At 40.2% G+C, this 24,579-nt stretch overlaps 1 protein-coding gene and 1 long non-coding RNA gene across 8 annotated transcripts in view; one reads left to right on the forward strand and one right to left on the reverse strand.

The window, feature by feature from the left end:
- Positions 1 to 1,160, reverse strand: part of LOC121489517 — a 29,692-nt gene extending 28,532 nt beyond the window's left edge. The window contains exons 1-2 of the long non-coding RNA XR_005987352.1: positions 900 to 1,160; positions 314 to 390 (exon numbers count right to left, since the gene is read on the reverse strand). This is a non-coding gene — a long non-coding RNA (uncharacterized LOC121489517). The remainder of the gene's footprint in view (positions 1 to 313; positions 391 to 899) is intronic.
- FAM172A (family with sequence similarity 172 member A) overlaps positions 1 to 23,764 on the forward strand; it is a 418,896-nt gene extending 395,132 nt beyond the window's left edge. For 6 of the 7 annotated variants that reach the window (XM_041752634.1, XM_041752628.1, XM_041752630.1 and 3 more), the window contains one exon: positions 17,386 to 20,300. In XM_041752634.1, the coding sequence (XP_041608568.1) occupies positions 17,386 to 17,528 (143 nt within the window). In that variant the 3' untranslated portion in view covers positions 17,529 to 20,300. Of the gene's footprint in view, positions 1 to 17,385; positions 20,301 to 23,744 lie in introns of those variants that run through there. The other variant, XM_041752632.1, reaches the window with a different exon arrangement.
- The last annotated feature ends 815 nt before the right edge of the window (positions 23,765 to 24,579 follow it).

A 24,579-nucleotide genomic window follows, 5' to 3' on the forward strand; every position in this document is an offset into this window, starting at 1 on the left:
ATCCAGAAGTTTTAATTTGCCTTGTAAGATTAATCCAGTTATTTTTAGGGGTAATTTTTCAAAGTGCAGAGTTACTATACTTCATAATGATACATCTTATTTGTCTTATTATATAATTTGATAGTTTTTAAGTACATAATCCTCTTTTTAAATATGTAATTATGAGCTGGTATCACTGTCCACAAGGCTGTCTGAACTATGAGAAAAGAATTTTTTAAATCCAGAGTTATGAATAGTAATACTGACTTTTAATGAAATTCTTTTTTATAGAACTGCTTTCTTTAATTACAACTTTAATTTGTAAGATACTCACTTTTCTGAATAAGTTGGATATTTTCTCTGTGGTCATAAAACTTGAACTGTTATAATTTAGGTAGGTCCACGGTAAATCTAAAATAAAGCACAAAGTACTATCAGTTATAAAGTAAATGCAGTGTTTTGACTTGCATATATATAAAATATAAGTTTAAATTTTAAGCAAAAATCATTCCCAGAATTTCAAAAAATGTTCTCTAATAATTACTGTGGGTACTACATTTCAGTGTCTTGGGAATTATGTCATCCCAGATTCTTAACATTTTCACTATTTCACCTTTAAAGACGAGAATCAAGATTTTTACAATTCAGCATATTTCACTGAGGCCATGCTGCCCTTCATCCTTTTAGCTGCTCTTTCATGTGAGGAAGAGACGTGAGTTATATGAAAGTGAAAATGTTGCTTTCTCTTACAAGATTTCTTTTACAACATTCTGAAAATGTTGTAAGTCTACAACAAGCTTATTGCACTATGTTGGAAGAAAACTATTCTTTTTAAAAATACTGATCTGGAGTGGATGCACAGAAGCCTCATGTTTAGGAAATGACCTATTGATTAGCTGTCTAAAGTTAGAAGCACTGACCTTGAGGCTTTTTCTTCAATAGGCTTGCATTTATGGTTTATGAAAGATTGCTGTCCATAGTCAGCTGAGAGCAAGTGCTCACTTCCCTCAGTCAGGACACATACGAGTTGCTTTTTTAGCAAAAACGATAGTGATATGAATCTAAAGAAAGAACAGGGACACAGATTTCTTAGGAATATTGAGCTAACCAATGACATTAAGAGTTATTTTCTTTTCTTTTTTTTTTTAAAGATTTTATTTATTTATGAGAGACACAGAGAGAGGCAGAGACATAGAAGGAAAAGCAGGCTCCATGCAGCGAGCCTGAAGTGGACCTCGATCCCGGGACTCCAGGATCACGCCCTGGGCTGAAGGCAGTGCTAAACCGCTAAGCCACCCAGGCTGCCCAGCCCCTATTTTTTATAGAAAGAGGAATCATCTATTGGGCACATACCCTGGTTAGGCTTCATAACCTCTGGAGTAGATATTAAAGCATATTGATGGCCCCAAAATAGAAAAAATAATGTCATCCAAGTTCTGCCAGATAATGTAACCTCAGACTTTCTGTTGCTCAAATCTTATTGGGCAAAAATATAAGTAATACAACTATCTAAAAAATAACCGAGTTGGGGGATCCCTGGGTGGCCAGCAGTTTGGCACCTGCCTTTGGCCCGGGGTGCGATCCTGGAGTCCCGGGATCGAGTCCCCTGTCGGGCTCCCGGCATGGAGCCTGCTTCTCCCTCCTTCCGTGTCTCTCCCTCTTTCTCTGTGTGTGTGTGTGTGTCTATCATAAATAAAAATAAGTAAATAAATCTTTAAACAAAAAATCGTTAAAAAAATAACCAAGTTGTATAAAGGAGCTACAGTCCATCCATTCCTTTAGACATGATTAATTTTTCTCCTGAACAAGCCAAGCTATTACACACTATCAGGTCACCTAAAACACATCATTTGGATCTCCTCTGATTTACTTCTCCCAAGTTGCTTTGTAGTGTTGTGTTGTAAGTCCTCACCAAGGACACCAGTATAAAAAACAGGTGTTCCCCACAACTGGTTTGCTTTTACCACCTAAATACAGTGCATCGTGATCAGTTGTATAACCTTCTTTGTATTGGTTAATAGGAAGCTCAGTCAAATTTTGGTCATGGTAACAAAGGGTTGCAGAAGGGGAGGTGGGCAGGAGGACAGGGTAACTGGGTGACAGGCACTAAGGAAGGCACATGATGAGATGAACACTGGGTGTTATACATGTTGGCAAATTGAATTTAAATAATCTTTTTTAAATTGGTCATCATCCATCAATTTTACAGGTCTTTGTATTAGTCAGCCTTATGAATTAGTCTCACCTTATGCTTGCCATTATCTGATTTCTCTTACTCCTTTTGTTCTTTACTCCTTTTTCTTCTGCCCTATTATTTATATATATATATATATATATATATATATATATATGTCATCTCAGATGCTTTTTTCAATAGCAGATATGGATAAGTAACTATTAAACAAGCAAAAGTAATTCTGCTACTATTTTCTTACATAATATTATTAAATTTTTTCACTATTAAATCACCATAAAGGTATATGGTGATTTAATAGTGTGTAAGTATAGTGTAAAAGTATATAGCTTTTAGCCCCCCTTTTCACAACTTGTAAATATATTTTTTCTAGTATATGGGTTATAGCATTCTTTAATAATGGAACTACTAAAGTGCTTTTGTCTTAATAATCTAGGTTTTCCTTCATTTGCAACTTCTTTTAGGCAAATTTTCCACAGTCCTCATTTTTCTACTAATGGATATAATTGTTGACCCAGAAACATTGAAATCTGACTAACTGAAGACATCTTTTTTTCAATAATCAACATCTTTCTTTTTTACTGTGCAGATGAATCCTCCACCTTAGTTAATCTTGTAAGTTGATTCATGGACTTTCCCATCAGTATGACTTTTTAAGTTTTGTCTGTAGGGACACCTGGGTGGCTCAGCGGCTTAGCATCTGCCTTCGGCCCAGGGCGTGATCCTGGAGTCCTGGGATCAAGTCCCACATCGGGCTCCCTGCATGGAGCCTGCTTCTCCCTCTGCCTATATCTCTGCCTCTCTCTGTCTCTCATGAATAGATAAATAAAATCTTTTTAAAAATTTGTCTGTGGAGTAGAAATAAAATAATAGATTCTACCCACCGATCAGTGATACCAAAGGATATATGTGAGATTATTTGGGAAATCAAGCCTATCCATTGCTACTTTAACAAGATCCAAGTAACAATTCTCACTGGGATTTGAAAATACTTCAGGGATGGGGCACCTGGGTAGCTCAGTTGGTTAAGCACCCAACTCTTGGTTTTGGTTCAGGTCGTGATACCAGGGTCCTAGGATCAAGCCCCATGTTTGATCAATGTGGAGTCGGCTTAGGATGCTCTCTCACTCTCTGCCCCTCCCCCTTCTCACACACTCTCTCTCTAAAATAAATAGATAAAATATTTTAATTAAAAAGTAAAAAATAAAATACTTGGGGGGAAGTACCTTTTAATTATATTTATAATTAAATGATAATTACATTTATAATGTTACTTAGAGCCAGTATGCAAAACAAAGAAGTGAGAATAACAGGTACTTGCCGAATTTTGTAACTCATGAAAAATATACTTTCCATCCATTACAGCATCTCAAACCTCAATGAAAAGTTTTTACAAACCTAGGGGTATCTGGGAGGTTCATTCAGCCAAGTGTCCAACTCTTGATTTCAGCTCAGGTCGTGATCTCAAGTCGAGATCAAGCCCCAAGTTGGGCTCTGCACTGGGCATAGAGCCTGCTTAAGATTCTCTCTCCCCTCTCCCTCTCCTACTCTCTCTCTCTCTCTCTCATAAAAAGAGGGAAGGAAGGAAGGAAGGAAGGAAGGAAGGAAGGAAGGAAGGAAGGAAGGAAGGGAGGGAGGGAGGGGAAGGAGAAGGAGAGAAGGAGAGGAGGGGAGAGGAGGACAGGAGAGGAGAGGAAAGGAATTTACAAACCCACAAGTATGTAATTCCTGAGAAGAAATTCCTTGAGCAATAATGAAAAATTTCAGCCTACAATTCTTCTGGACAGTTGTAGAAGAAAGAATCTGTCTGGAAAACCCAATTAGAGTTTTGGATTTTTTTTAAATGAAATTCAGTATAAACGCATTAAGGATTATAAATGTAAATAATTTTCATAACTGTTTCTAGTAACTATTTAGCCATATCTGATTCTGTTCAATCTTTGTTGTAAATCAGTCCCTAGTGGAACTTAATGTTAATTTAAGTGCTCATGAATTTTTCCTATTTGAAATATTATGTGGTCTTTAGTAATCAGTTCTGTCCAATATGTTTTTGTGTCATTTTCTAAACTAGTCCATAGTAGGAATTTACTATGTTTATATATTTGTAAATATATATGAGTAAAAATCAATGCATCTTTATCTGAATGGAAGATGTTATTCTTTCTGTACTAATGCTGTTGTAAAATAAGTTCAGGATCCTTTAGAGATTCTTGCCATGTGCAAGGCAGTTGCATCCTGGGATTTTTTTTTTTTTTTCCACTTACGATACTCAGAGAGGAAATCATTGGGAGAGAGAACTGGTAAGGAAATTAAAGTATTACCAGACAGCGTGAGGGCAACTCTAGGCTTGGAGGCTGAAGGGAACAAAAAGAGTCTATTTCTCCATTACTAACTAGTATGAAAAGAAATTACAGTGTAGGAGAGTAACTGACACTCCAGAAGCTGTCAGTGTCTGTTTTAAGGTAACAGAGAGCTTTCATGACCAACAGTCAGCAACTAGATGACATTACCTGACAGAGCTAGGTCTTTTTTTAAGTCTAACATCAAGAAATCAATCAAAATAGAAAACTTGGTCTTTTCATTGCCAGTTTTATGTTATTTATAATAATTTGCTTTTGTGTGATGTTTTACCCATTTCAATAATTAATGGCATAAATACAGTTGAGGCCATTTTAAAAGTTTTCCTTAAGTTATAGCTGGAGGAAACAAAAGCTCTAAGAATTAGAAAAAAAAAAAAACCTGTAGTTTTTTCAAATGATATTATTGTTTATTTAGAAAATTCAAAATCTGTAGATAAATCTTTTGGAGAAAGGTATAATTTAGCAAGGCTGCTGGATACTAAATCATCATACAAAAGTCAATTGTATTTCCATATGCCAACGACAAGCTGTTAAAGATCCAGTTATAGTAGCGTCACCAAATATGCAGCGCTAAAAAGCTAAGATATATCATGTTTGAAGGTGCAACCACTCAACATAGTAAAGATGTTATTTCTCTCCAAATTGATGTACAGGTATAACATAATTCCTGTCAAAAATCCCAGTGAGATTTTTTTGTTGATATCAATTTCTAGAGTCCCAAGACCACTGTCACTTCTGATACCAACTGCAACGAGATGTCCCTAAGACTACCTTCAGGTTTGATCATTTGCCAGAAGTACTCACAGAACTCACTGAAAGCTGTTACAATCACAGTGACAGTCTAGTATAGCAAAAGGGTATATATTAAAATCAGTCGAGGAAGAGACATGAAAGTCACAGTGTAGGAAAGTTCCAAGGATGAGTTTCCAATGGTCCTCATCCAGTCAAGTCACGAAGAGTGCTGTCTTCTTTCAACAACAGTGTGTGAGAATACACATGGAGTATTGCAAACCGGGGAAGCTCACCTGAGCCTTCGTGTCCAGGTTTTTCCTGGAACTCAGTTACATTGACATGGTTGGCCATCTGGTGGTACAGTGACTCTGGAAAATAGTGTGGCAGTATCTTTAAAAACTAAGCATAGAACTAATATTTAGCCAGCAGTTGCAGTCTTGGGCATTTATCCCAGAAAAATGAAGATTATCTCACACAAAAATTTGTGCGTGAATGTTTATAGCAGCTTTAAGCATAATAGCCAAAAAACTGGAAACAACCCAGACGTCCTTCAACAGGTGAATGGTTAAACAAACTAGTACATCCATAGCATGGAATAGTACTCAGTAATAAAAAGGAACAAGCTATCGATACAAAACAACCTGGATAAATCTCCAAAGAACTAGGATGAGTGAAAAAGCCAATCCCGAAAGGTTACATATTGTATAATTCCATTTATGTACCTTCTTGAAATGACAAAATTAGAGAAAATGGAAAATAGATTAGTGGTTGCCAGGGGTGTGAGAGGGGCAAGCAGGCATGGCTATAAAAGGGCTACATGAGTTATATTTGTGGCGATGGAAATGTTCTGTATCTTAACTAGAGCACTATCATATTCTAATACAGTTTTACAAGATATTATTTTTGAGGAAAGGTATAAAAGGGACACAGGATGAATCTGTTATTGCTTACAAGTACATATGAATCTACAATTATCTCAAAATAAAAAGTGTAATTATAGCTTAATCTAAAAATGAAGTTCAAATTCTCTAATAGAGAAAATGATAAAAACCTCATTAAAAAGCATTAAAGATGATCTAAGTAAATGGCAAAATAGGTCATGTTCATTGATTGGAAAGTTCAGTATTGTAAATATATCAGTTCTCCCCAGATTGGCCTATAGGCTTTAGTATAATTCCAAATAATTTAAGTGACGTGGGCAATCTATAATAACTACTACGTCCTCCGTCCTCTCTGCTTTCTTCCTCCTTCTGTTGCCTGCAAAACAAACATGTCTGCTTTTGAAAGCCTGACGCAGCAGTACAAATGATGGTGTGGTTACAAAAGTTCATACAGTGGTTTATCTCTGTAATTCAGAATGCCAGTAGCACTTTGCTTTCGAAATTCACAAGCTTTTACTGCCATGATCTTCTGTATGCCTCCTTTTCCTTAAATTCAAAATGGGAATGATCATTATGATAGTGCAAAAACCACAGAAAAGGTTCATGATCCTTTGCCATATTATATTTTTAATAGCATTTAATAAGCATCAGTTTTCTGGTGAATTCTGTTCCAGACTGTTGTTTATATAACAAACATCTATTAATCTTCAACCATGATTCCTGGAATAAAATGTTTTGAAGCATTACCCTCCACCAAAGGTTTTGGAGATAAAGCAAAGTATTTTTCATATATGAAAAACTAGGTAAGCAAAACAGGCATATGATAATAGAGTGTACACTATATACAAAATACTGAAACATAAAGAAAGGGAGTGGCTAGTATGGGGTAAAGCTAACCAAAGACAGCTTATTAGGGGAATTAAATATTGAACTTGATCTCTCTTTTTTTTTTTTTTTAAGATTTTATTTACTTATTCATGAGAGAGACAGAGAGAAAGAGGCAGAGACGCAGGCAGAGGAAGAAACAGGCTCCATGCAGGGAGCCCGACGTGGGCCCTCCATCCCGGGTCTCCAGGATCACGCCCTGGGCTGAAGGCAGCGCTAAACTGCTGCGCCACCCGGGCTGCCCTGAACTTGATCTTAAAGCAATCAGGCATACATCTTCTGAATTTTTTTATTATTCTAATGTTTTACTGATTTGTAAATCCTAGCTATATTTATAGCAAAATGTCTGTGTGCCTTTGGCCTATCACAGCCTCTCTTAACTTTAGATTTCTTACCTGTGAAATGAAACTGTTGGATAAGATTTTATCTACGGTTCTTTCTACGTCTTTACTCTTTTATATTTGGTTTGTTTCTCTCTGCATCTAAATTGAGACCAAGCCAATGACATCTTGGGAATACAAGCTCTTGAACAACTGCAGTTAAAGTCTTCTAAGAGTTCCCAGTCCTAACACTCCTCTAAACCTCCTTTGATGCTAGCAAATTGTATTTCCTAGATAAGCACATTTTAGCTAAAGAGATCTAGAAGATATTTGAGTATTTGTCAGTGCTTATCAGCTAGTCACTAATGGACTGTGGATCATCGCCTCATCAGTTTTTTAGAGTGAGTAAGAAAAACATTCTACTTCCTTCAGCTTCAGTTATAGAGTATCCAACTGTCATTATATTCCAATCTTAGAGGAATTTGTTTCTTAACTCCAGAAGCTAACATATATACTTCAACATAAAGGTATATTTATCAATCTGCATTTGACCCGTCTCTTCAGAACTTTACCGTGATAATTTCTTCTTTGGCTGAACTTCAGAATCACAGGTGTCCAGTCCCTGAGATTTTGAAAAAGTTTAAAAATGTCAATTGAGTGGGGCCTGGGGAGACAGGGGGATACTTACAGAAGAATTGAGAAATAAACTCAGAAAAGAAGGCTGGAGCCAGAGAGTGGAGAACTTTAAACCATATTAAGGAATTTCTACTTAATTTAACAGATCATGGAGAGCTACTGGATATTTTTGAACAGAGGAAGAGGCACATGACACAAATGATTCTTTAGAATTTTTCATCTGATAGCAAGCAGGGTACAAGATAGAGGAGAAGAGGTTGAATGCAATGAAATTAGGAGGAAGTTTCTGGATTCTAAATGATAGGTCATTAAATCTAGAGTGAAAACAGAGGAATTAGAAGGGACGATAGGGATTGGGAACACTTTGCTAAGGTCTAATTGTCAGGATTTGGTAACTGATTGGATCAGAAGGCTGGCCACAAACAAGGGGGGAGAAAAATCAAAGGTGGCTGAGAGGCTTTGAGCTGGAATAGCTGTGTCCGTTCACAGAAATGAAGAACTGGGTGGAAAAGCCTACACGGAGAGTAAGCCCAGCAGTTTCCTCTGGACTGCTTGCAGAAATGAAATGCCATGACGGCATATTCCCCATCCCAGTACCTCCTCACCCAGAGCCACAGTGCTAGGAAAATGCTTTTCCTAGTTCAACTCCATTTTGTATTCAGCTCTTGGAAATGGCATTTTATTGATCTCTTTCAACTCATACTGCATATTACTATTACTATATCATTAACTTCTTTATGTGAACTAGCAGTAAGTGGATTTTATACTCCGAAGTATGTAGAGGAGTGAGTCTGGAGAATGCTCTAGAGGTGGGTGGAGTCAGTAAATGCAATCAGGAAGGATTAAATCCTCATTTTAACTCCCCATAATCCATTCACCTTTCACCACATACCAACCCGTATTCTTTTTAAAAATACAAGTCAGATTTAATTCTCCTTTGCTCAAAACTCTACAAAACAACCCTTTCACTGCACTTGGAATAAAATCCAACCCTTTCGAGATGCCGGGATGCCGGATGCCGGGGTAGCTCAGCACTTGAGCGTCTGCCTTCGGCTCAGGGCCTAATCCTGGGATCCAGGATCCAGTTCCCTGTCGGGCTCCCCATAAGGAGCCTGCTTCTCTTTCTTTCTGCCTGTGTCTATGTCTCTCATGAATAAAATAAAATGAAATCATTTAAATAAATTAATTAAATCCAACCCTTCCACCATGGCCTTGGATAACTCCCCTGGCTTGGAGGCGGCCTACTATGAATCCTCTTCTACCACCACCCCCTCAATGCTCCAGTCACCCTAGCCTTTCAGCCCCTCAACTGTGACAAGCTTTTTCCCTCCTCAGCACGCCTGCTCTTGTTGCTCCAGAGCTCAGCCTATGGTAGTCTGGCCCCAGACCTTTGGCTGGCTGGCCATTCAGGTCTCAGGTCAGAAGTCTTCACCCAGTCTAAACTGATGACCACCTCTCCTCATCCCCCCCACCATCTTCCTCCATCTTTCTCCTCACATCCCCTTGCTGTGTTTTCTTCACAGCATTCTGACTCCGAAATTACCATGTTCGCCAGTCTACTTGTTTATTGTCTGTCTCGTGCACCAGCACATATGCCATGAGAGTGGAACCTTACATATCTTGCTCACCACTGCATCCTCAGCCCCAAGTGCCTGGGATACAATACATACATGTCTGAAGGTATAAATTAACCCCAGAACCTCTGGAAAAACCATCTGCCCCCAAAAAATATCATTTAGAGTAGACTCCACGGTTGAGAGAAGAGGACCACAGAAGATTTGGATATTTGAACGAGTAAATGGTTTGGTTTGGTTTTAGTTTGTTGTTGTTGTTGTTTAAGATTTTATTTGTTTATTCATGAGAGACACAGAGAGAGAGGCAGAGACACAGGCAGAGGGAGAAGCAGGCCCCCTGTGGGGGGATCCCGGGATCATGCCCTGACCAAAGGCAGACGCTCAACCACTGAGCCACCCAGGTGCCCCATGGTTTGGTTTTAAAATAAGGAAAGTATTTTGCAGTTCATTCTCTCTCTCACTCTCTCTCTCTCTCTCTCTCTCTCCCCCCCCCCAACTCCTCCCCTTCCCTTGATACATGCAGAGTCAAACTAGCAGCCGTTAGTCAAAGCTAGTAACAGAGAAGCCAGGAGAAAGAAGCCTGTCCAGTTTTCCCAGCCCTGTTGGGCAGAGCACTATTTGAAAATGGAGCCCAGCAAAGCCGTTTGCTGATGATTGTGTTGGGAATAATAGGATTAGGAACCTGTACTTATGGAAATAACTATTTTTTGGTTCTTTGCATTCCCTTGTTCAGGGTTCTACCATCTTACAATCCCTTAGTAAAGTTACTTTGGAAAATGACAAACGGAAACTGGAAAAGGGAGCCTTTGCCCACACCAAGGCTCAGATTTTTAAAGGGAAACAGCATCCCGGGAGGTCAGGCCTTGTGGCCACAGTAGGAGTAGTACATGAGACAAGAATGAAAAAGAAAGCACTTCTACACCAGCTGTGTGAGTTTGACAGGCAATTGAAACAATAAAAATGTGCCATTTTTGGTCGGTTAGGAGGTTGATTCGAGAGAGAGGTCTTCCAGGTTCCGTGTCAGGGACCCACGACCCACAGCTCCCGCAGGCTGTCTCTACCCTGCCTAAGAGTAAGTTTGCTTCCCAGAGTTGTCTTCCTGGGTCTTAAGATGCCCTGTGCCGCACCCCCACCCCACCCCTGACTCCCCTTCCATAGATGAGAGATCTAGAAAAGAAGCTGCAGGAGAGGACAGGATGCCGGAAGCTGCAAATGACCCAAAGTTTCTACCACTGAGCTTCTGCCTTTGTTTCAGCCTCTTACTTCTGGTCAAGCTTGACAACTTGCCCTCAGGTCTCAACACTATTTCAGCTTCGACCAGCATTGCGTTTTCCATGCAGTGGAAGGAGACCTGCCCATTTCTTACACAAGTAATTTGACACAGCAGTGCCCCATGTTAGCTCAGCTGTTCTTGGCATTTCCCTCACACAGTCCTAATGACCAGCTCACCCAATCCACTATCCCCAACAGGGGCTGAGTCTCACACTTGCCCCTTCTAACTTGGGAGAGACTCCATTAGGAACCCTTCTCTGTTCAAATATTGGTAAGTTGTGTGTGGAGGGGGTGGGGGAGGATTTCTAATGATGTTCTCCATTGAAGCTCTAGAATTCATTTCAAAATGAATTTTAGTAGTTAGATTTTATTTCTTTTGAGAAGGCACATTATTTTTCAGTGCTCTAGTATTTCTCTAATTCTTTATAACTCTCTAAAAATAACTGCTGCTGAGCTCATAAGTTCATTAGTTAATCCCAGTGGGACTCAATAATGCATATTACAGACCTCTTGATTTTTATAAATTAGATTTTCTCAAGAATTCCCTTACCTGTTATTATCAACATAGCTATATTGACAGGGTCTTCATTACTTACTAATTGCCCATATTTCTTTTTCTTGTTAAAGATCAATTTTTAAAATCAAACCTTGTCATTTTGAAGGTATCATAGACATGTTATCTTGTTAATATTAATGTTTCATATCTTTCTAGGATTTTTACCCCCCTTTATCTTAGGAAACAAAATTTATTCATTACCTTTTGTTTTAAAAACAAATTATTTTTTGTGGGGGGAAGGGGATTGGGGAATGTCAGTGAGAGGGTAGGGGCACATGCTAGTTTCCCGTGCCCTGAAACAAAGACATAAAAATTATATTTTGTATTCAAAAGTGACTCTGTCATCAGTTATATTCCCTATTCTAAACCAGCCATAAAATGTAAATTATGCATAGATTGTTGAAATTATTCCATGACCTTTTGGTCTATGACCATGTAGAATAAGGCGACTAGCAATAATTAGAATAGCGAATAGCTGACCAAGAAATTCTTCTAAATTATCTCTTTGGTGAGAACTTAGACTGTCCATCATTATACTAGTAAGCCTCGTTTCTGGCAAATTTGATGTGGTGTGTGTGTATGTGTGTGTGTAATATCACTTGAAGAATGATTATTTGCTTTCCCAGACATTTCTTCACTTTATTAAAAGATTCGTTGAAAAGGTAAATAACCCACTTCTTCCTTTAAAGAAATTCTATTTACAGAAATTATATTTACATATAAGTTTTTAAGACATCTACTGCATAAAATGAGGTACAGCTTCAGGCTAGGCTACATCTGCCAAAGTAAACATCAGGATTTTGGCTGCTAACTCACTAGCATATTTTGGCATAGTTTTTGCCCAAAAAAATGTAAGCACTAAGATCAAGTGAAAGAGGAGTGTGGACAAGGCAGACTTGTAAGAAACACTTGGATTGAAGTCATCCCAGGAAAAAGTAAACGGAATAGGCAAGAAGACACAGCAATGTTTTCTCCTTTCTTACTTAACCCTGTTCTTTGAGCATTCCATTCTCAGTGCTATTCCAGCCATTTTTTGTTTAATTTCTAAATGCTATTATATAAATGTAGCCTCCCTCTTTCTCAGTTCCATTACAAGACACTTTTTAAAAATATATAGTCTTTGGGGAAAACAAATGACACATTTTAGCAGTTTGATCTCTCTCATATCATTTACAGTCTCATACTTCATACTTAAAGTTTCTAATCCTTTTGACCATTTGTGCTATCTTTACCACTTTGAAATTTGCTACAGCTCACTTTTTTAAAAACAAGTGTAGATAAAGGATAAATATTCAGCATAGTATTTTATTGAAGATCTTCTGTCTCCTGCCTTTTGGTTATTTCACGGTGAATAACATCATTGACAAACCATATTTATGGAAGAAACATTAAGAAAGATAAAAGACATTTTCTACTTCATATAGGATAAAAGGTAGTAGAGTGTAGGGTTCAGATTTTAGGGAAAATTAATCTCTAATATAATAAAAAAAAAAAGAATTAACTTCATTTTTATTTAAGCTGACACTTGACCATCTAAATACCTCCCATTAAAACAAATATTATGCAGTGCTTTTACTATCTTGAATGAATTCTAAAGATAACATTATCCACCTACTTATAAGATAGCTAAATTATTATAATGCTCTAGTTAACACATAGAAGGAATAAAAGAAAAGTAACTCATAATAAAAATAATATTCATATCAATATTTTAAGTGCTCTAGAAAATCTACATAAGAAGGTAAGAAGGCATGATATAGTAGTCCTGTACATAAAATCACCATGGATTTACAGCTACAAATGCAAGCTGATGCAGATGTGCTGATCCACAACTCAAGCTTCATGGGCAGCAATGCCATCAGCGATGAGGTTTTCCTCAAATGGTAAACCACTCTTGGTAATTATATAAACCACTTTTGCTTATTAATATTCTGGGCAACATAAAGTACAGCATTCCTTCAATTTACATGGTAGTCAGATTCCTCAAAAATTCTGTATGTTAAAAAGATGCCAAAAGTACTTAGAGATTATTTGTTAAACACATCTAAATTCTAAGCCCATATAATTATAAGCAGGGTTTTCAACTACAGGAATAGCTGGTGGAACATTTGAAAACCATGTCCCTGGGTGGCTCAGTTAAACATCTGCCTTCAGCTCAGGTCATGATCCCAGCTTTGTATCAGGCTCCCTCTTCAGCAGGGGAGTCTGCTTCTCCCTCTCCCTCTGCCCCTCTCCCCTGCTTCTGCGCACACACTCTCTCTCTCAAATAAATAAATACAATCAGGAAGGAAGGAAGGTAGGAAGGAAGGAAGGAAAAAGAAAAGAAAAAAAAAACATGTGAATTGCAAAACAATTCATCATGCTCTATTGCCCTGCAAATTGCAGGATTTCCAGCTTCCCTGGCCTTCTTCTGCTAACTGCCAGTAGTTCTTAAAATCATTTTGACCACCAAAAATATCCCTACAATTTCGAAAATGCCCCACAGGCAACTACCATGCCCATTAAGAATCACTTATTGAAACTGGACAAAGGCACTTTTTTGTAATGAAGCACTGAGACCCTGTACTTTTTGATACTGAATTGATTCTATAGATTAGGAAACTGAATTCACCAAAGGTGAATTATCCAGAAAGAACAAGCCTGCCAATTCAAAACGATACACAAATCTTTTCCTGTAAACCTGGTGGGTATTTAATATGGGAAACCTTTTACTCCCTGTACTGTGGGAACCTCTCTAGATTAGGACAGTGGGGGTCTGAAAAGTTCATAGTCCCTAACAATAGGAGCTTTTGATTAAGGTAATACTGTGCTAGAAGAAATACTAGGAACCATATTTATATCCTTCAAATAACATGGTTATTTCTGAATAATTTTCCATATTACACATCATTGCAGCTTATCAATAATGGCTGCTTTTTTGATTGGCCAAAATTTTCCATTTTTATATCCTTTTATGAATAGATATAGTGTTTCTGCCCTGATGGAATAATTTTTCCTAAAGTAGTGTATTCTTCAACTACTAGAAAGCTGCTCTGAAAGTTTCCATTCTCCAAGCATTGCTTAGATAGAGGGTACTCATATCAATTTGTAAATATTGCCATTGAACTTTGGCTCGGACTTTTAAAAAATGGTCTCCAAACATGTTCTTGAAATGTGTACATGCAGCCCTAGGTGGATACACAATAACCTAATTTTCAAATGCTATTTTAATAAAATTATTAAAAACCGACTTCAAAAACTTTTGAAAAGAAAGCCATTTTTGTGTAAAATATTCACTTTACTACTCCATTTAGGGAGAACTCTCCCTCTCCCACTTGGTTCTCTATAATTCCGTTTCTAAGCCACTTTTGCTTATTACCTTTACTCCTAGCAATTTCCCTTCCTCTGACAGAGCACACATTCTCATTATTTATACTCTTAAATTGCAGGGGTAAATGTTGAGAGCCAGTGCAGGTACTCAGTTATCTCAGGGACTTTGGTCTTTTCAGCCCAGGACTAATCAAGCAGAGAGTCATCATAAGCTAAAACTAAAAAGCCTTTATAGTGATTTTATCACCAGGGAAATTTGTTCATCCTTCAGAAAGATTGTCACCAGGAAAGAAAAAAATAAAGGAGTTAAAATTGCTTCAGACCATTGACTCCTTAGGTCCCTCTAGATTCCTAGATTGAATTGGTTTTCAAGGGGTGGGAGGAATTATGAGAAGAATTCCCTGAGAAAGCTTACAAATTGATCATAGCCTTGGTAACACTAGTAAGTGTAAGTGTGATCACTATGAAGGAAATGCCAAATGAGTCTGGAAGCATGGGAAATGAGAAGGAAAAGAAGACAATTAACACCTCTTTTTCCTTTCTTTCTTCCTTATTGTTTTTGGGGATGGGTGTTGCCCTGTAGTATGTATCTGAGAATAGTCTTTCAAAAGGAACAAATACAATGGATTTTAAAGTATTTTATCATTGGAAGTGCAATTAGTTATTACTATAACGAAACTAGATTTGCAAGCACCCATAGAAATAGGAATAGGAATTTCATAAACCTAGCCAGAAACTAGGCCCCTTGCAAATGTATCTACAGTAGGTTCGTCTGAGCATATTTAGAACTGCTTGCTTGGGTTTGGAGAATATAAATGCCTCCAAATTCAAAAGAATTCAGTAAGATTGTCATATGAATAAATCAGCGAAAATCATAATAATAAATGTCTGGATGTTACATTTATTTTAAAGAACTTGAAAGTTTACACACCTATTGATGTGGGCAGGCATATATATATAACCCGCCCCCCCCCCTCAAGAATTCTTTTAAGACTTGTCAAAAATCAAGTCCGGCACTTTAAGGTTTGCCAGGATGAACCTACACTTGTCTCTCTCTCCCTCTCCCTCTCTCTCTCTTCCACTGAGTAACACTGAAATTTGCCCAAAATGAGTAAGCAGACAGAGAAATGACCTCATTTTTTAATATGAATATAGTAGTGTTGGAGGACGTTTGTCAAGGATAGGACTTCAATACTGGATCATCGTTCCCAGGGCAGGTTCAATAGGCCAAATCGCAGAGGACAAGGGGAAGGAGCATCCTTGTGAGGCCTATAAAGAGAGGGCTTCCCTACTAGGACCAGCTCCCACACCTAAGTCCCATGCACAGACTGTAGCTTTCTGCTCTCTGTCGACTGCAGCCATAGCATCCTTATTGTTGTAACTCCCAGATTGTGATACTGTCACAAAACTGTTGCTAGGCAACAAATGTGGTTACCAGGTCTCAGCGAATAGCTGAAGGGGAAAGCAAAGTGTTGCACCATTGTAGAGTAACCATAGCAATGACCTACTATTACAGACTAAAGAATTATCATTAACAATGTTAAAGTATCAGACGGAGGCCCTGAATCCCAAGACTTCCAGGCAGTATCTCTGCATAATTGAGCGATCTAGGAAGAGATTTCAACTGTTTCAAAGCTGTTCACTCATTATTTCTACGGTAGAGTCTTCGCTATTATTTTTACTTTTTAATTAAAAAAAAAAATTGTTAGGAAGAGACGGGTACAATGGTATCGCCAGGAGCCGGAGCCGGTGAATCTCGTCATCTGTGCTTCGGACTCCGTCGCCGGTACCTGTTTGCCCGGGCGGGTCCCCCTTGAAAACCAGTGTCCGTTATTAAGTCATCAGAGTGAAGCCACCGAGAGCAGCTGTACAGTAACATCAGGCTGTAGGGGACAGGCTCAGCCCGTGTCCTCCTGACCCAGCAGGAGGCCTCGATGCTCCTTTCGCAGTCAGTGCTCTGAAGCACTTTTTCAGCTTTTCTAAGACTGTCCCCGAAAAAAAAAAAATTTTTTTTTTAAATGGGGGAGCCTCCGGGACAGCGGCAGGCCCGCCCGTTCGGGGTCTGACCCTTCAGGAAGCGGTTCGGGTCGCGGGGACCCCGCGGAGAGGGGGCGGCAGGCGGGCGCGGCGGGCTGCGCGGGGGACCCCACGGGCGCGCGCGGGGCCGGGGCGGCGGGGGGCTCGGGGGGGGAGGGCGGGGGAGGGCGTGGCCCCGGCCTTCGGGCGCCTCGATTGGGCCGCGGGCCCGGGCCCCGGGGCGGGCCGGGGGGCGGGAAGGGAGCCGGGGCGGGGGGGGGGGGGGGGGCGCGGGGGCACAGGTGCGGCCTGCGGAGGCGGCGCGCGGCCGGGGGGGCTGGAGCTGGGGCGCGGGGCTGCGCGGGGCGGCCGGGGAGCTGGGGCGGGGGCGGGGGAGCCGGGGCGGGGGCGGGGGCGCGGGGCGGCCGGGGAGCTGGGGCGCGGGCGGGGGAGCCGGGGCGGGGACGGGGGCGCGGGGCGGCCGGGGAGCTGGGGCGCGGGCGGGGGAGCCGGGGCGGGGACGGGGGCGCGGGGCGGCCGGGGAGCGGGGGCGCGGGCGGGGGCGCGGGGCTGCGCGGGGCGGCCGGGGAGCTGGGGCGCGGGCGGGGGCGCGGGGCCCGGCCGCCTCGTCACCGGCTCCGCGGCGGTGTCCGCTTTGTTCTGTGTTGCAGGCACCGACCGTCACGAGCTGACGTCCTGGAAGAGCTTCCCGTCCATCTTCAAGTTCTTCAGCGAAGCGTCGGAGGCGAAGGGCGGCTCCCCGAGGCCGGCCCCGACGCGGCGCTCCCACCGGCTAAAGCACGAGGAGCTGTGAGGGGCGGCGGGCGCGGAGCGGGGGCGCGGCCGGGCGGGCCCCGGGCCCTCATTAGCTCGCTTTCCTCCCGGAGCGGGGGTCGTGAGACGGTCGGCTGCGGAGCGCGGTGCGTTATTTCTAGATGAGCGCACCTGCCCCAGTGAGGCGGGCGCCCCGGCCCCGGACCCGGCTCCGGCCCGGCGCCCCACTCGCGCCCCGGCCCCGCGCCGCCCGCGCCGCCCGCGCCGCCGCCCTGCCCCTCGGCCCCGGAGCCCGCGCGGTCCTACCGCCCGCCGCCGCGCAGCGCCGCCCGCCCGGGCCCGGCCCCGGCCCCCCCTCAATCCTGCCCTTCTCCTTTTTCCCCTTTTTTTGCCCCCCCCCCCAACAGAAGCAAACTTTTACTCTAGGTTCCAGGCTCCCATTTTAGGTCGATTTTTCCCAAAGAGACTCTTTACGCCTTTCCTTTTTTTTAAGGGAGTTCCTCCCCCCTCCCCCCCAACCTCTCCAGAAAAGCCAAATTTAAATTCAGAGCGTGCGCGCCCTGCTGCGCGGCGGCGTCCCGGGGGTTCGGAGCGTCGCCCCCCGTCCCGCCCCCCGCCCGGAGCCGGAGACCGCGCGGGCCCTGCCCCGGGGCTCGGCCTCGGCGAAGGCCCAGCTCACCCTCCCGGGGAAGGCCCCGGCCTCGTGGAGTGTCCAGCTTTGCCGTTAGAATTGACTCTGCTCCTTAACTGTCCGCTGCGCAGGGAGCGTCCGCCCTGTGGCGTGGATCGCACACTTGCTCCGCTTTTTAGATCTTAACGGGGAGACAGTTTGTCGTGGGTGACGAGGATCCCACCTGGCAGGGCGGACCCCGAGCCCCGGGGCAGCCAGGCCCGGTCAGGGACGGCGTCGCCCTGTCCTCGGGGAGGGAGCCTGGGGCTGCTCCACCCTTCCCTTCTGGAAGGCCAAGTGAGGCCAAAATGATTCTGGTTTTTAGTTTTCTGCTCCAGCAGAAAGGGAAAGAAAGCCCTGGTGTGAAAGATTGGCTGCTCTCGACCCAGTGCTCGGTTTTCAGTAGTCCATGTCCTCTGCAGGGTATAGTGCCCTACAGCGTCAACAGTTACTTTAATCCAGCTAATATCTGGCCAACACTGTGAAACGTAAGAGGCAAAATAAGTTGAGATTTTTGCTGATTTTTTTTTAAATTCAAATATTGAATCTCAACATCATCAATTTTTAATTGAATTTAATTACTAGTAAAGATTCTGTTTCTAGCAGGTGAGGGTCGGAATTTAATATTTTTTCATCCTTTTTTAAAGTATATGCAACGATATACCTGCCTTATTTGAGGACATGATAAAATGTACCCAAAAACGACGGAGAACTGTCTGCCTCCTCAGAAACATGACTTAAAATAACCACCTCATGGACAAGATGTTTTTATATGATGAACCGATCTCAGCAAGTTTTAAAACTGACAATATCTGTGTTTGGTATATAAGTACATTAATTCGTTCTTCTAGTTTTAATGATGGCAAATTAAAGTGATCCTTTTTCCACTGGTCATATATACACATCTTTTGATATTATTTTAGCAGAAACCGCGTAAGAGGAAAAATCAAAACGTCATTTTATCCAACACCTGGATAACTTAATATGTTGTAACCCAACAACGTCAAGCATGTTGGTCTGCAATCTTTTCTGTCTTAGAAGTAATGGTGAACTGTATACAATAATGATACCTTCCTTCCATTATTTCCACAATAATGAGAGGATTTGAGAATTGATGTGGATTGAATATATTTTTCAAAGTGTTATAAATGGTGTGGTGTTTTCACTATACGAAAGTATTCGCAGGAAAACTAATTTTAGTGCTTTTTAAAAAAAATCAGCACTTGTGCAGTGCTAAATTTATGACACGTGTGCACCTGAATTAGAGCAAAGTACATGTGTTCAGCTTATGCAGCAAATCACTCCTGTTCCTTCTCTGGAGTTTTCTCACTTCTCTTTTTGAAAACCTTTACTTGCAACCTGAGTGAATCACTGCTTAATTGCCTTTAATACTTTAAAACTGCTGGGTTGTTAGCCTTGTTTAACCATCTACAGAGAGCTATTTGCAAACTTAAGTTGTGCAAATGTAATTCCTACTTGTGGATCCGAGCTGCAGCAACCCGGAGAGAGTTAGGCAAACCATCTGAGACCTCCAACTGATAAGTGAGAAGATTCCTTGTAATGTAGGATTTTTTTTTTAACCTGTTGATTATGTGTCTGTTGGTATAAATGTAGTAATAATCATCCACCTCAATTTTCCTGGAGTAACAACAATCGGTTGGTAGTAGCCCGCCTGCTTGGAGGCGACAAGTGTTAACAGTATTTCTGCTCTAATCTTCTTCCCATTCTGGTATCTGTAGACAGGTTTTTAGGAAACTAGAGGCTTATGGTTAGGATGTAGGCTTTAAAAAAAAAAAAAAATTATATACCCAGTTCCTAGAGCAAACGGAATGGGAAGCAAGGAGTTGTTGATAAATCCGAGATTCAAAATAGTCCTGTTAAAACTTAAAAGCCAGATACTGGTTATAGGACTTTATAAAGGTACCTAACCACGCAGCCATTAAAAGTTTTCATGGATAATAGTGGGGGGGGGGGGGAATCTATTTGTAATAATTGCTGTTTTCTCAAGTTTCTGCCTTGTGCTTCGACCTGGATTGCATTATGGTTTATACAAAAAGGGGGGGGGGGAGTAAAGCACAGGACTTTCATATATATTATATATTTCTGTTTACCATTTTAAAATAAAAACAATTTTCCCAACAAGCAGCGGCGTATTATTATTGCTCAGAAGTTCATTTATTCGTGTACAGAGGTTAATAAAAGCCGAAACTTAAAAGGAATGATGGGACAGCACTCATCAATATTTTAACCCGTATAGCTCCTTTTATTACTATTACTGTTGCTGTAAGGTCACATCCTAACTTCACCTGCTTGCTTACTATTTGGCTTGTACCGTTCACAAAGCTAACATTTTTTTAAGGTGTTTGTTTTTAGTATCTAAAATACCCTTAGCTACAAGGGAATTTGAATCCATTGTTATCATTTTATAAAATACCTTTTAGTAATACTGTAAACAAATGTGTTTTCCAAAAGGAGTCTGATGTATTTATTACATGTAATCCAGAAATACCCTGTTTACATATATTTTATAGCTTTTCCTTCTTTAAAACCTGTAACTCCTTTGAGAGAGTTTGGGTGACAAAAATATGTTTAATTGCATTATCAAGGCTAATATGTTCAATTTTTCCACATGTTTCTCTGGATTATCTGGAGTCTCGATCCAAACACGTGTGTGTCTCCTGTTACACCATAGTTTATAACTGTAAACTGACAGGTTCCTATGATCCTGATTCATTTAAGAAAGATTACTATTACAGAAAGTCTAAAAATTTCTCAAAAACTTTCCCCATGCCTCTAAAGGGAAAAATGCCTTTAAATAAATGTGAGACATTCTCATCTTTGAAATATGGGTGGCAAAAAAAAAAAAAAGGATAATGGTGGTTATTTTATGATTACTTATTAGGGGCTGTAATAATATAAAATAAAAGACTCCAGGAGGTACTCCCTTTCAAATATTGAATACTTTCCTTCCTTCCTTCCTTGTATAGAGTGACTGAGTGGGAGTCTCTTGAATTGTTCGTCTTCCTTTTATCTAATATTCTATTAATCTCCAAAAAGATCAGTTTGAGTCTGGGAAAGGGTTTTTAATCAACACTTCACAGAGCTTAAAGCTACCCTACCTAAAGCGTCAGCTTTGTTAGGCGGTTTTAGATTTAAAGCATTGCAACTGTCATGCACTGTACTAAAAGTAAAGAATGTACACCAAGTGGAAGATGTTGAAAAGAGGGAAATAGCACAAAGTCGATTAACGGAGATTCGAGAATAGAAGTAGCCATCAAAGCATTCCAGCGTTTATCTCGAAATCTATGTAGAGTTAAAAAAAAAAAAAAAGCAACAATGATAGTTTTAAACCTCACACTTAGGAGGGATGAATGTTGATTTAATTGATTCATTTGGATCAATGTTTTTAAAGTTTCACACCACTGATCTTTCATGTAGTGATGTCTTTAGCAGTCAGTGGTCTGACATGAGCCTTCTCAGATTTCATCAGTGGGACTCTCCATGACATCTAAAATTATGCAACAGCCTGTGCAGTGGTAACTTTGGAATTGGGAGACCTCGATGCCAAAGAGCATGGTTAGATTGAAGAACTCTTGTTAATTCTTAGCACAAAGGTTTTAGAGAGTGGTAATTGTAAATGAACCATAAAGGTTAAAGTCACCAAATATTATATATAGTGGGCTTTAATTGCTAGATAGGAGAAAGTCATCCTGAAAGTTTGACCATTAACTGGATACCATGCAGAGACCAGTTATTTTCCTTCTAATGAAAAAAAAAAAAAAAAAAAAAAAACCTTGAAATTTGACTTAATCCATGAGGCCTTCCAGGCAACTTTTCCCAGCCCTTTGCCCTGAGATTTGTGAAAAACATTTCACTATATTCTTCGTATTGTTGGGTTGAGTTCTACTTGAAACAGACATGAAACATGTTTCTAGAAAGAAATCTAGGGAGGCCCTGCATCTTTCTTTCTAGATCATTCAGCTTTTCTTTCTTGGCTATTCCATAGGGTAATATGGGAGACTGTCATAGGTAAAATAATGTTGAACTGTACTTTGTAACCAGCCTGCAGTACCAATACAAAGAATCTGAAGTGAAAAGACAACCAACACCCCAAGAATGATATGTCTCTTTTTAAAGTTTACAATTTGAATAATGAACTTGGATAGAAACTTGGCAGGAAAACAAACCATGGCACCATCACATCACCAACCATTTTCACTTTTCTGTCCAATTTCAGAGTGCATGTGTTTGTGAGTATTTCACTAGATCAGTGACAGCTCTTTATTTGCATAATTATATGCTCTGGTCTGAAGAGAAAACTAACCCCCAAATTTCATGGGTCACCAAACTGCAACAATCAATGTTTTATCACGTATGCTAAGCAAAATCTAAGAAGCTATATGAAGTTTCTTGGGGAGTTTTTACTCCTCAGAAAATTAAAGAGTTTTCCTCTTCTGAATAGATTCAAAATCTTTCCAAGTTCTTTGTAACTGAATTCTGTTTGAAGGCAAAACTAGAGATTAACATGTAGATCTGGATCTTAGACTCACTAGCATTACTTCAAAGTGGCTTAAGAAGAGCAGCATTTTTGGAACACTAAACTTTTAAATTCTAAGTACTGCCCATGCTATAAGGAAAAAAATTATTGGTCTCATTATGATTAGTCAAAATGAAGCCTGAATTAACTACAATTGACTATAAAGTTGATTTCCTTCTTTGAGATAACTCAGGGTTTTTTTTTAAAGACCTAATAGAAAAATATGTATATATGCATATGTGTGTACACACATGTACATGTGCATACCCATCCATGGGGCATCCATATGCCCATCCCACCAGAAATAAACAATATATACAGCATGTGTATGTCTTTGCAGTGCCTGTGACATAGTAGGTACTCCATATATGTTGGTTATGAGGGTTGTCTGTAAACTTATTTTCTTCTAAATAAATTTTCATGTTCAAATTCTTCAAGGCACTGTCATAAATATTTTAAATGCCTCAAGTTCATTTGCATCTGTAAATTCTGTTTGTATATAATGTGTATTTGTGTGTAAGGTGGCTCTATTTCATTAAAGAAAAATTGATTTAAACTCTTGGTGTCTAGTTTGTAGGCAATCTGCCAGACTTGAAATACAATAGAGTATACAGACACATGCAGAGAGTGACTGTTTGTTATGGAGTTATTAAAATCCTGGAAAATATGTCTTTACCTAGGCACTTAAGGGATATACTCGGAGCATTATTTAATTCTACTGCAAAAGGACGTAGGCATGAATCTCACTTGAAAACCTATAATACATTACCCTTATATTTGAAGTGACCTGTTTGTAATGATATATTAACAGTTTCATTATTAGGCAATTCAACTGCCATCAAGAAAAATGTTAAGGGGAAAAAAAGAGACGTCCAGGGAAAAAGTTTAAGGATTGCATAGTTTTGAAGTATTTTATTCTATGAGAGATCTTTAGGTCAGGCATTAGAAATTTTCTAAAATATTCCTATTTTTTCAAGTGGGAAACTAACTTCTCCCAAGTTTTTAATCAGAGTTGAATTACAAATGAAAAAATTTTCTTTCTCTTTTAGTCTGAAAACTTAAACATCTGCTTATCAGAACCGCCATCCACAATCACCCCATCTCACCTTCTCACTGCCTTACCAAGGTGTTCACCTAGTTATACTGCTGCACCACCCCCATCATCTACCTCCCCAGAAATTGCTGTTTGGACTGAAGGTCTCGGATTCCTCTAGGTGAAAAATTCCTCAGAATTGAATCTGTAAAGACAAATAAATAAAGTTTAGCATTTTTATCAAACAAAATGAGTTGGTAGGCAAATGAGTTAACGCTGCTGTCTAAGCAGTAAAGACTGAAGGGGAAAAAAGCACGCGTAGAACCCTCCTAGATTACTGTTTAAAGATTTGTAGGTTGAAGACCTATATGTCTGTGAGTTAGATTAATTTGAATTTTCTTTTTTTAAGGTATAAACTCTTAAAAGGGAAATAAAAGACAATACCATATACCTAATTACTTTTTCCCCCTCTTTTTGACCTTTGTAGGAACCTTGCTGTGTAGGAGTTTCAGATGGGGCTCTCAGTTTTCTACTCTGCCTGGGACACAGAAAAATCTGTTATTTCCCACTGAATTCCACACATGAAGGGATTGACTCTGTAGCTGAAAGGCCTAGGCTATTTCTTTTTATCATTTTCATTCATTTTTGCTCAAGTACCACCTACTCCCACTGTGACTGAACAGGGTATTTCTGATCCAGTTCATCTTCATGTACCTCCAAAAAATTTTCCAAAGGTTTATTTTCTTCTTTGTTTTTTTAAACCTTAATTAAATAAATGGCTCTTTTTCCAATAAATGTTCACACCTTCTCTACCTACTCAGATCATCAGGATTTACCAACTGAAGAAATAT

Source organism: Vulpes lagopus, chromosome 4, assembly GCF_018345385.1.
Source record: "Vulpes lagopus strain Blue_001 chromosome 4, ASM1834538v1, whole genome shotgun sequence".
In the NCBI taxonomy this organism is placed as follows: domain Eukaryota; kingdom Metazoa; phylum Chordata; class Mammalia; order Carnivora; family Canidae; genus Vulpes; species Vulpes lagopus.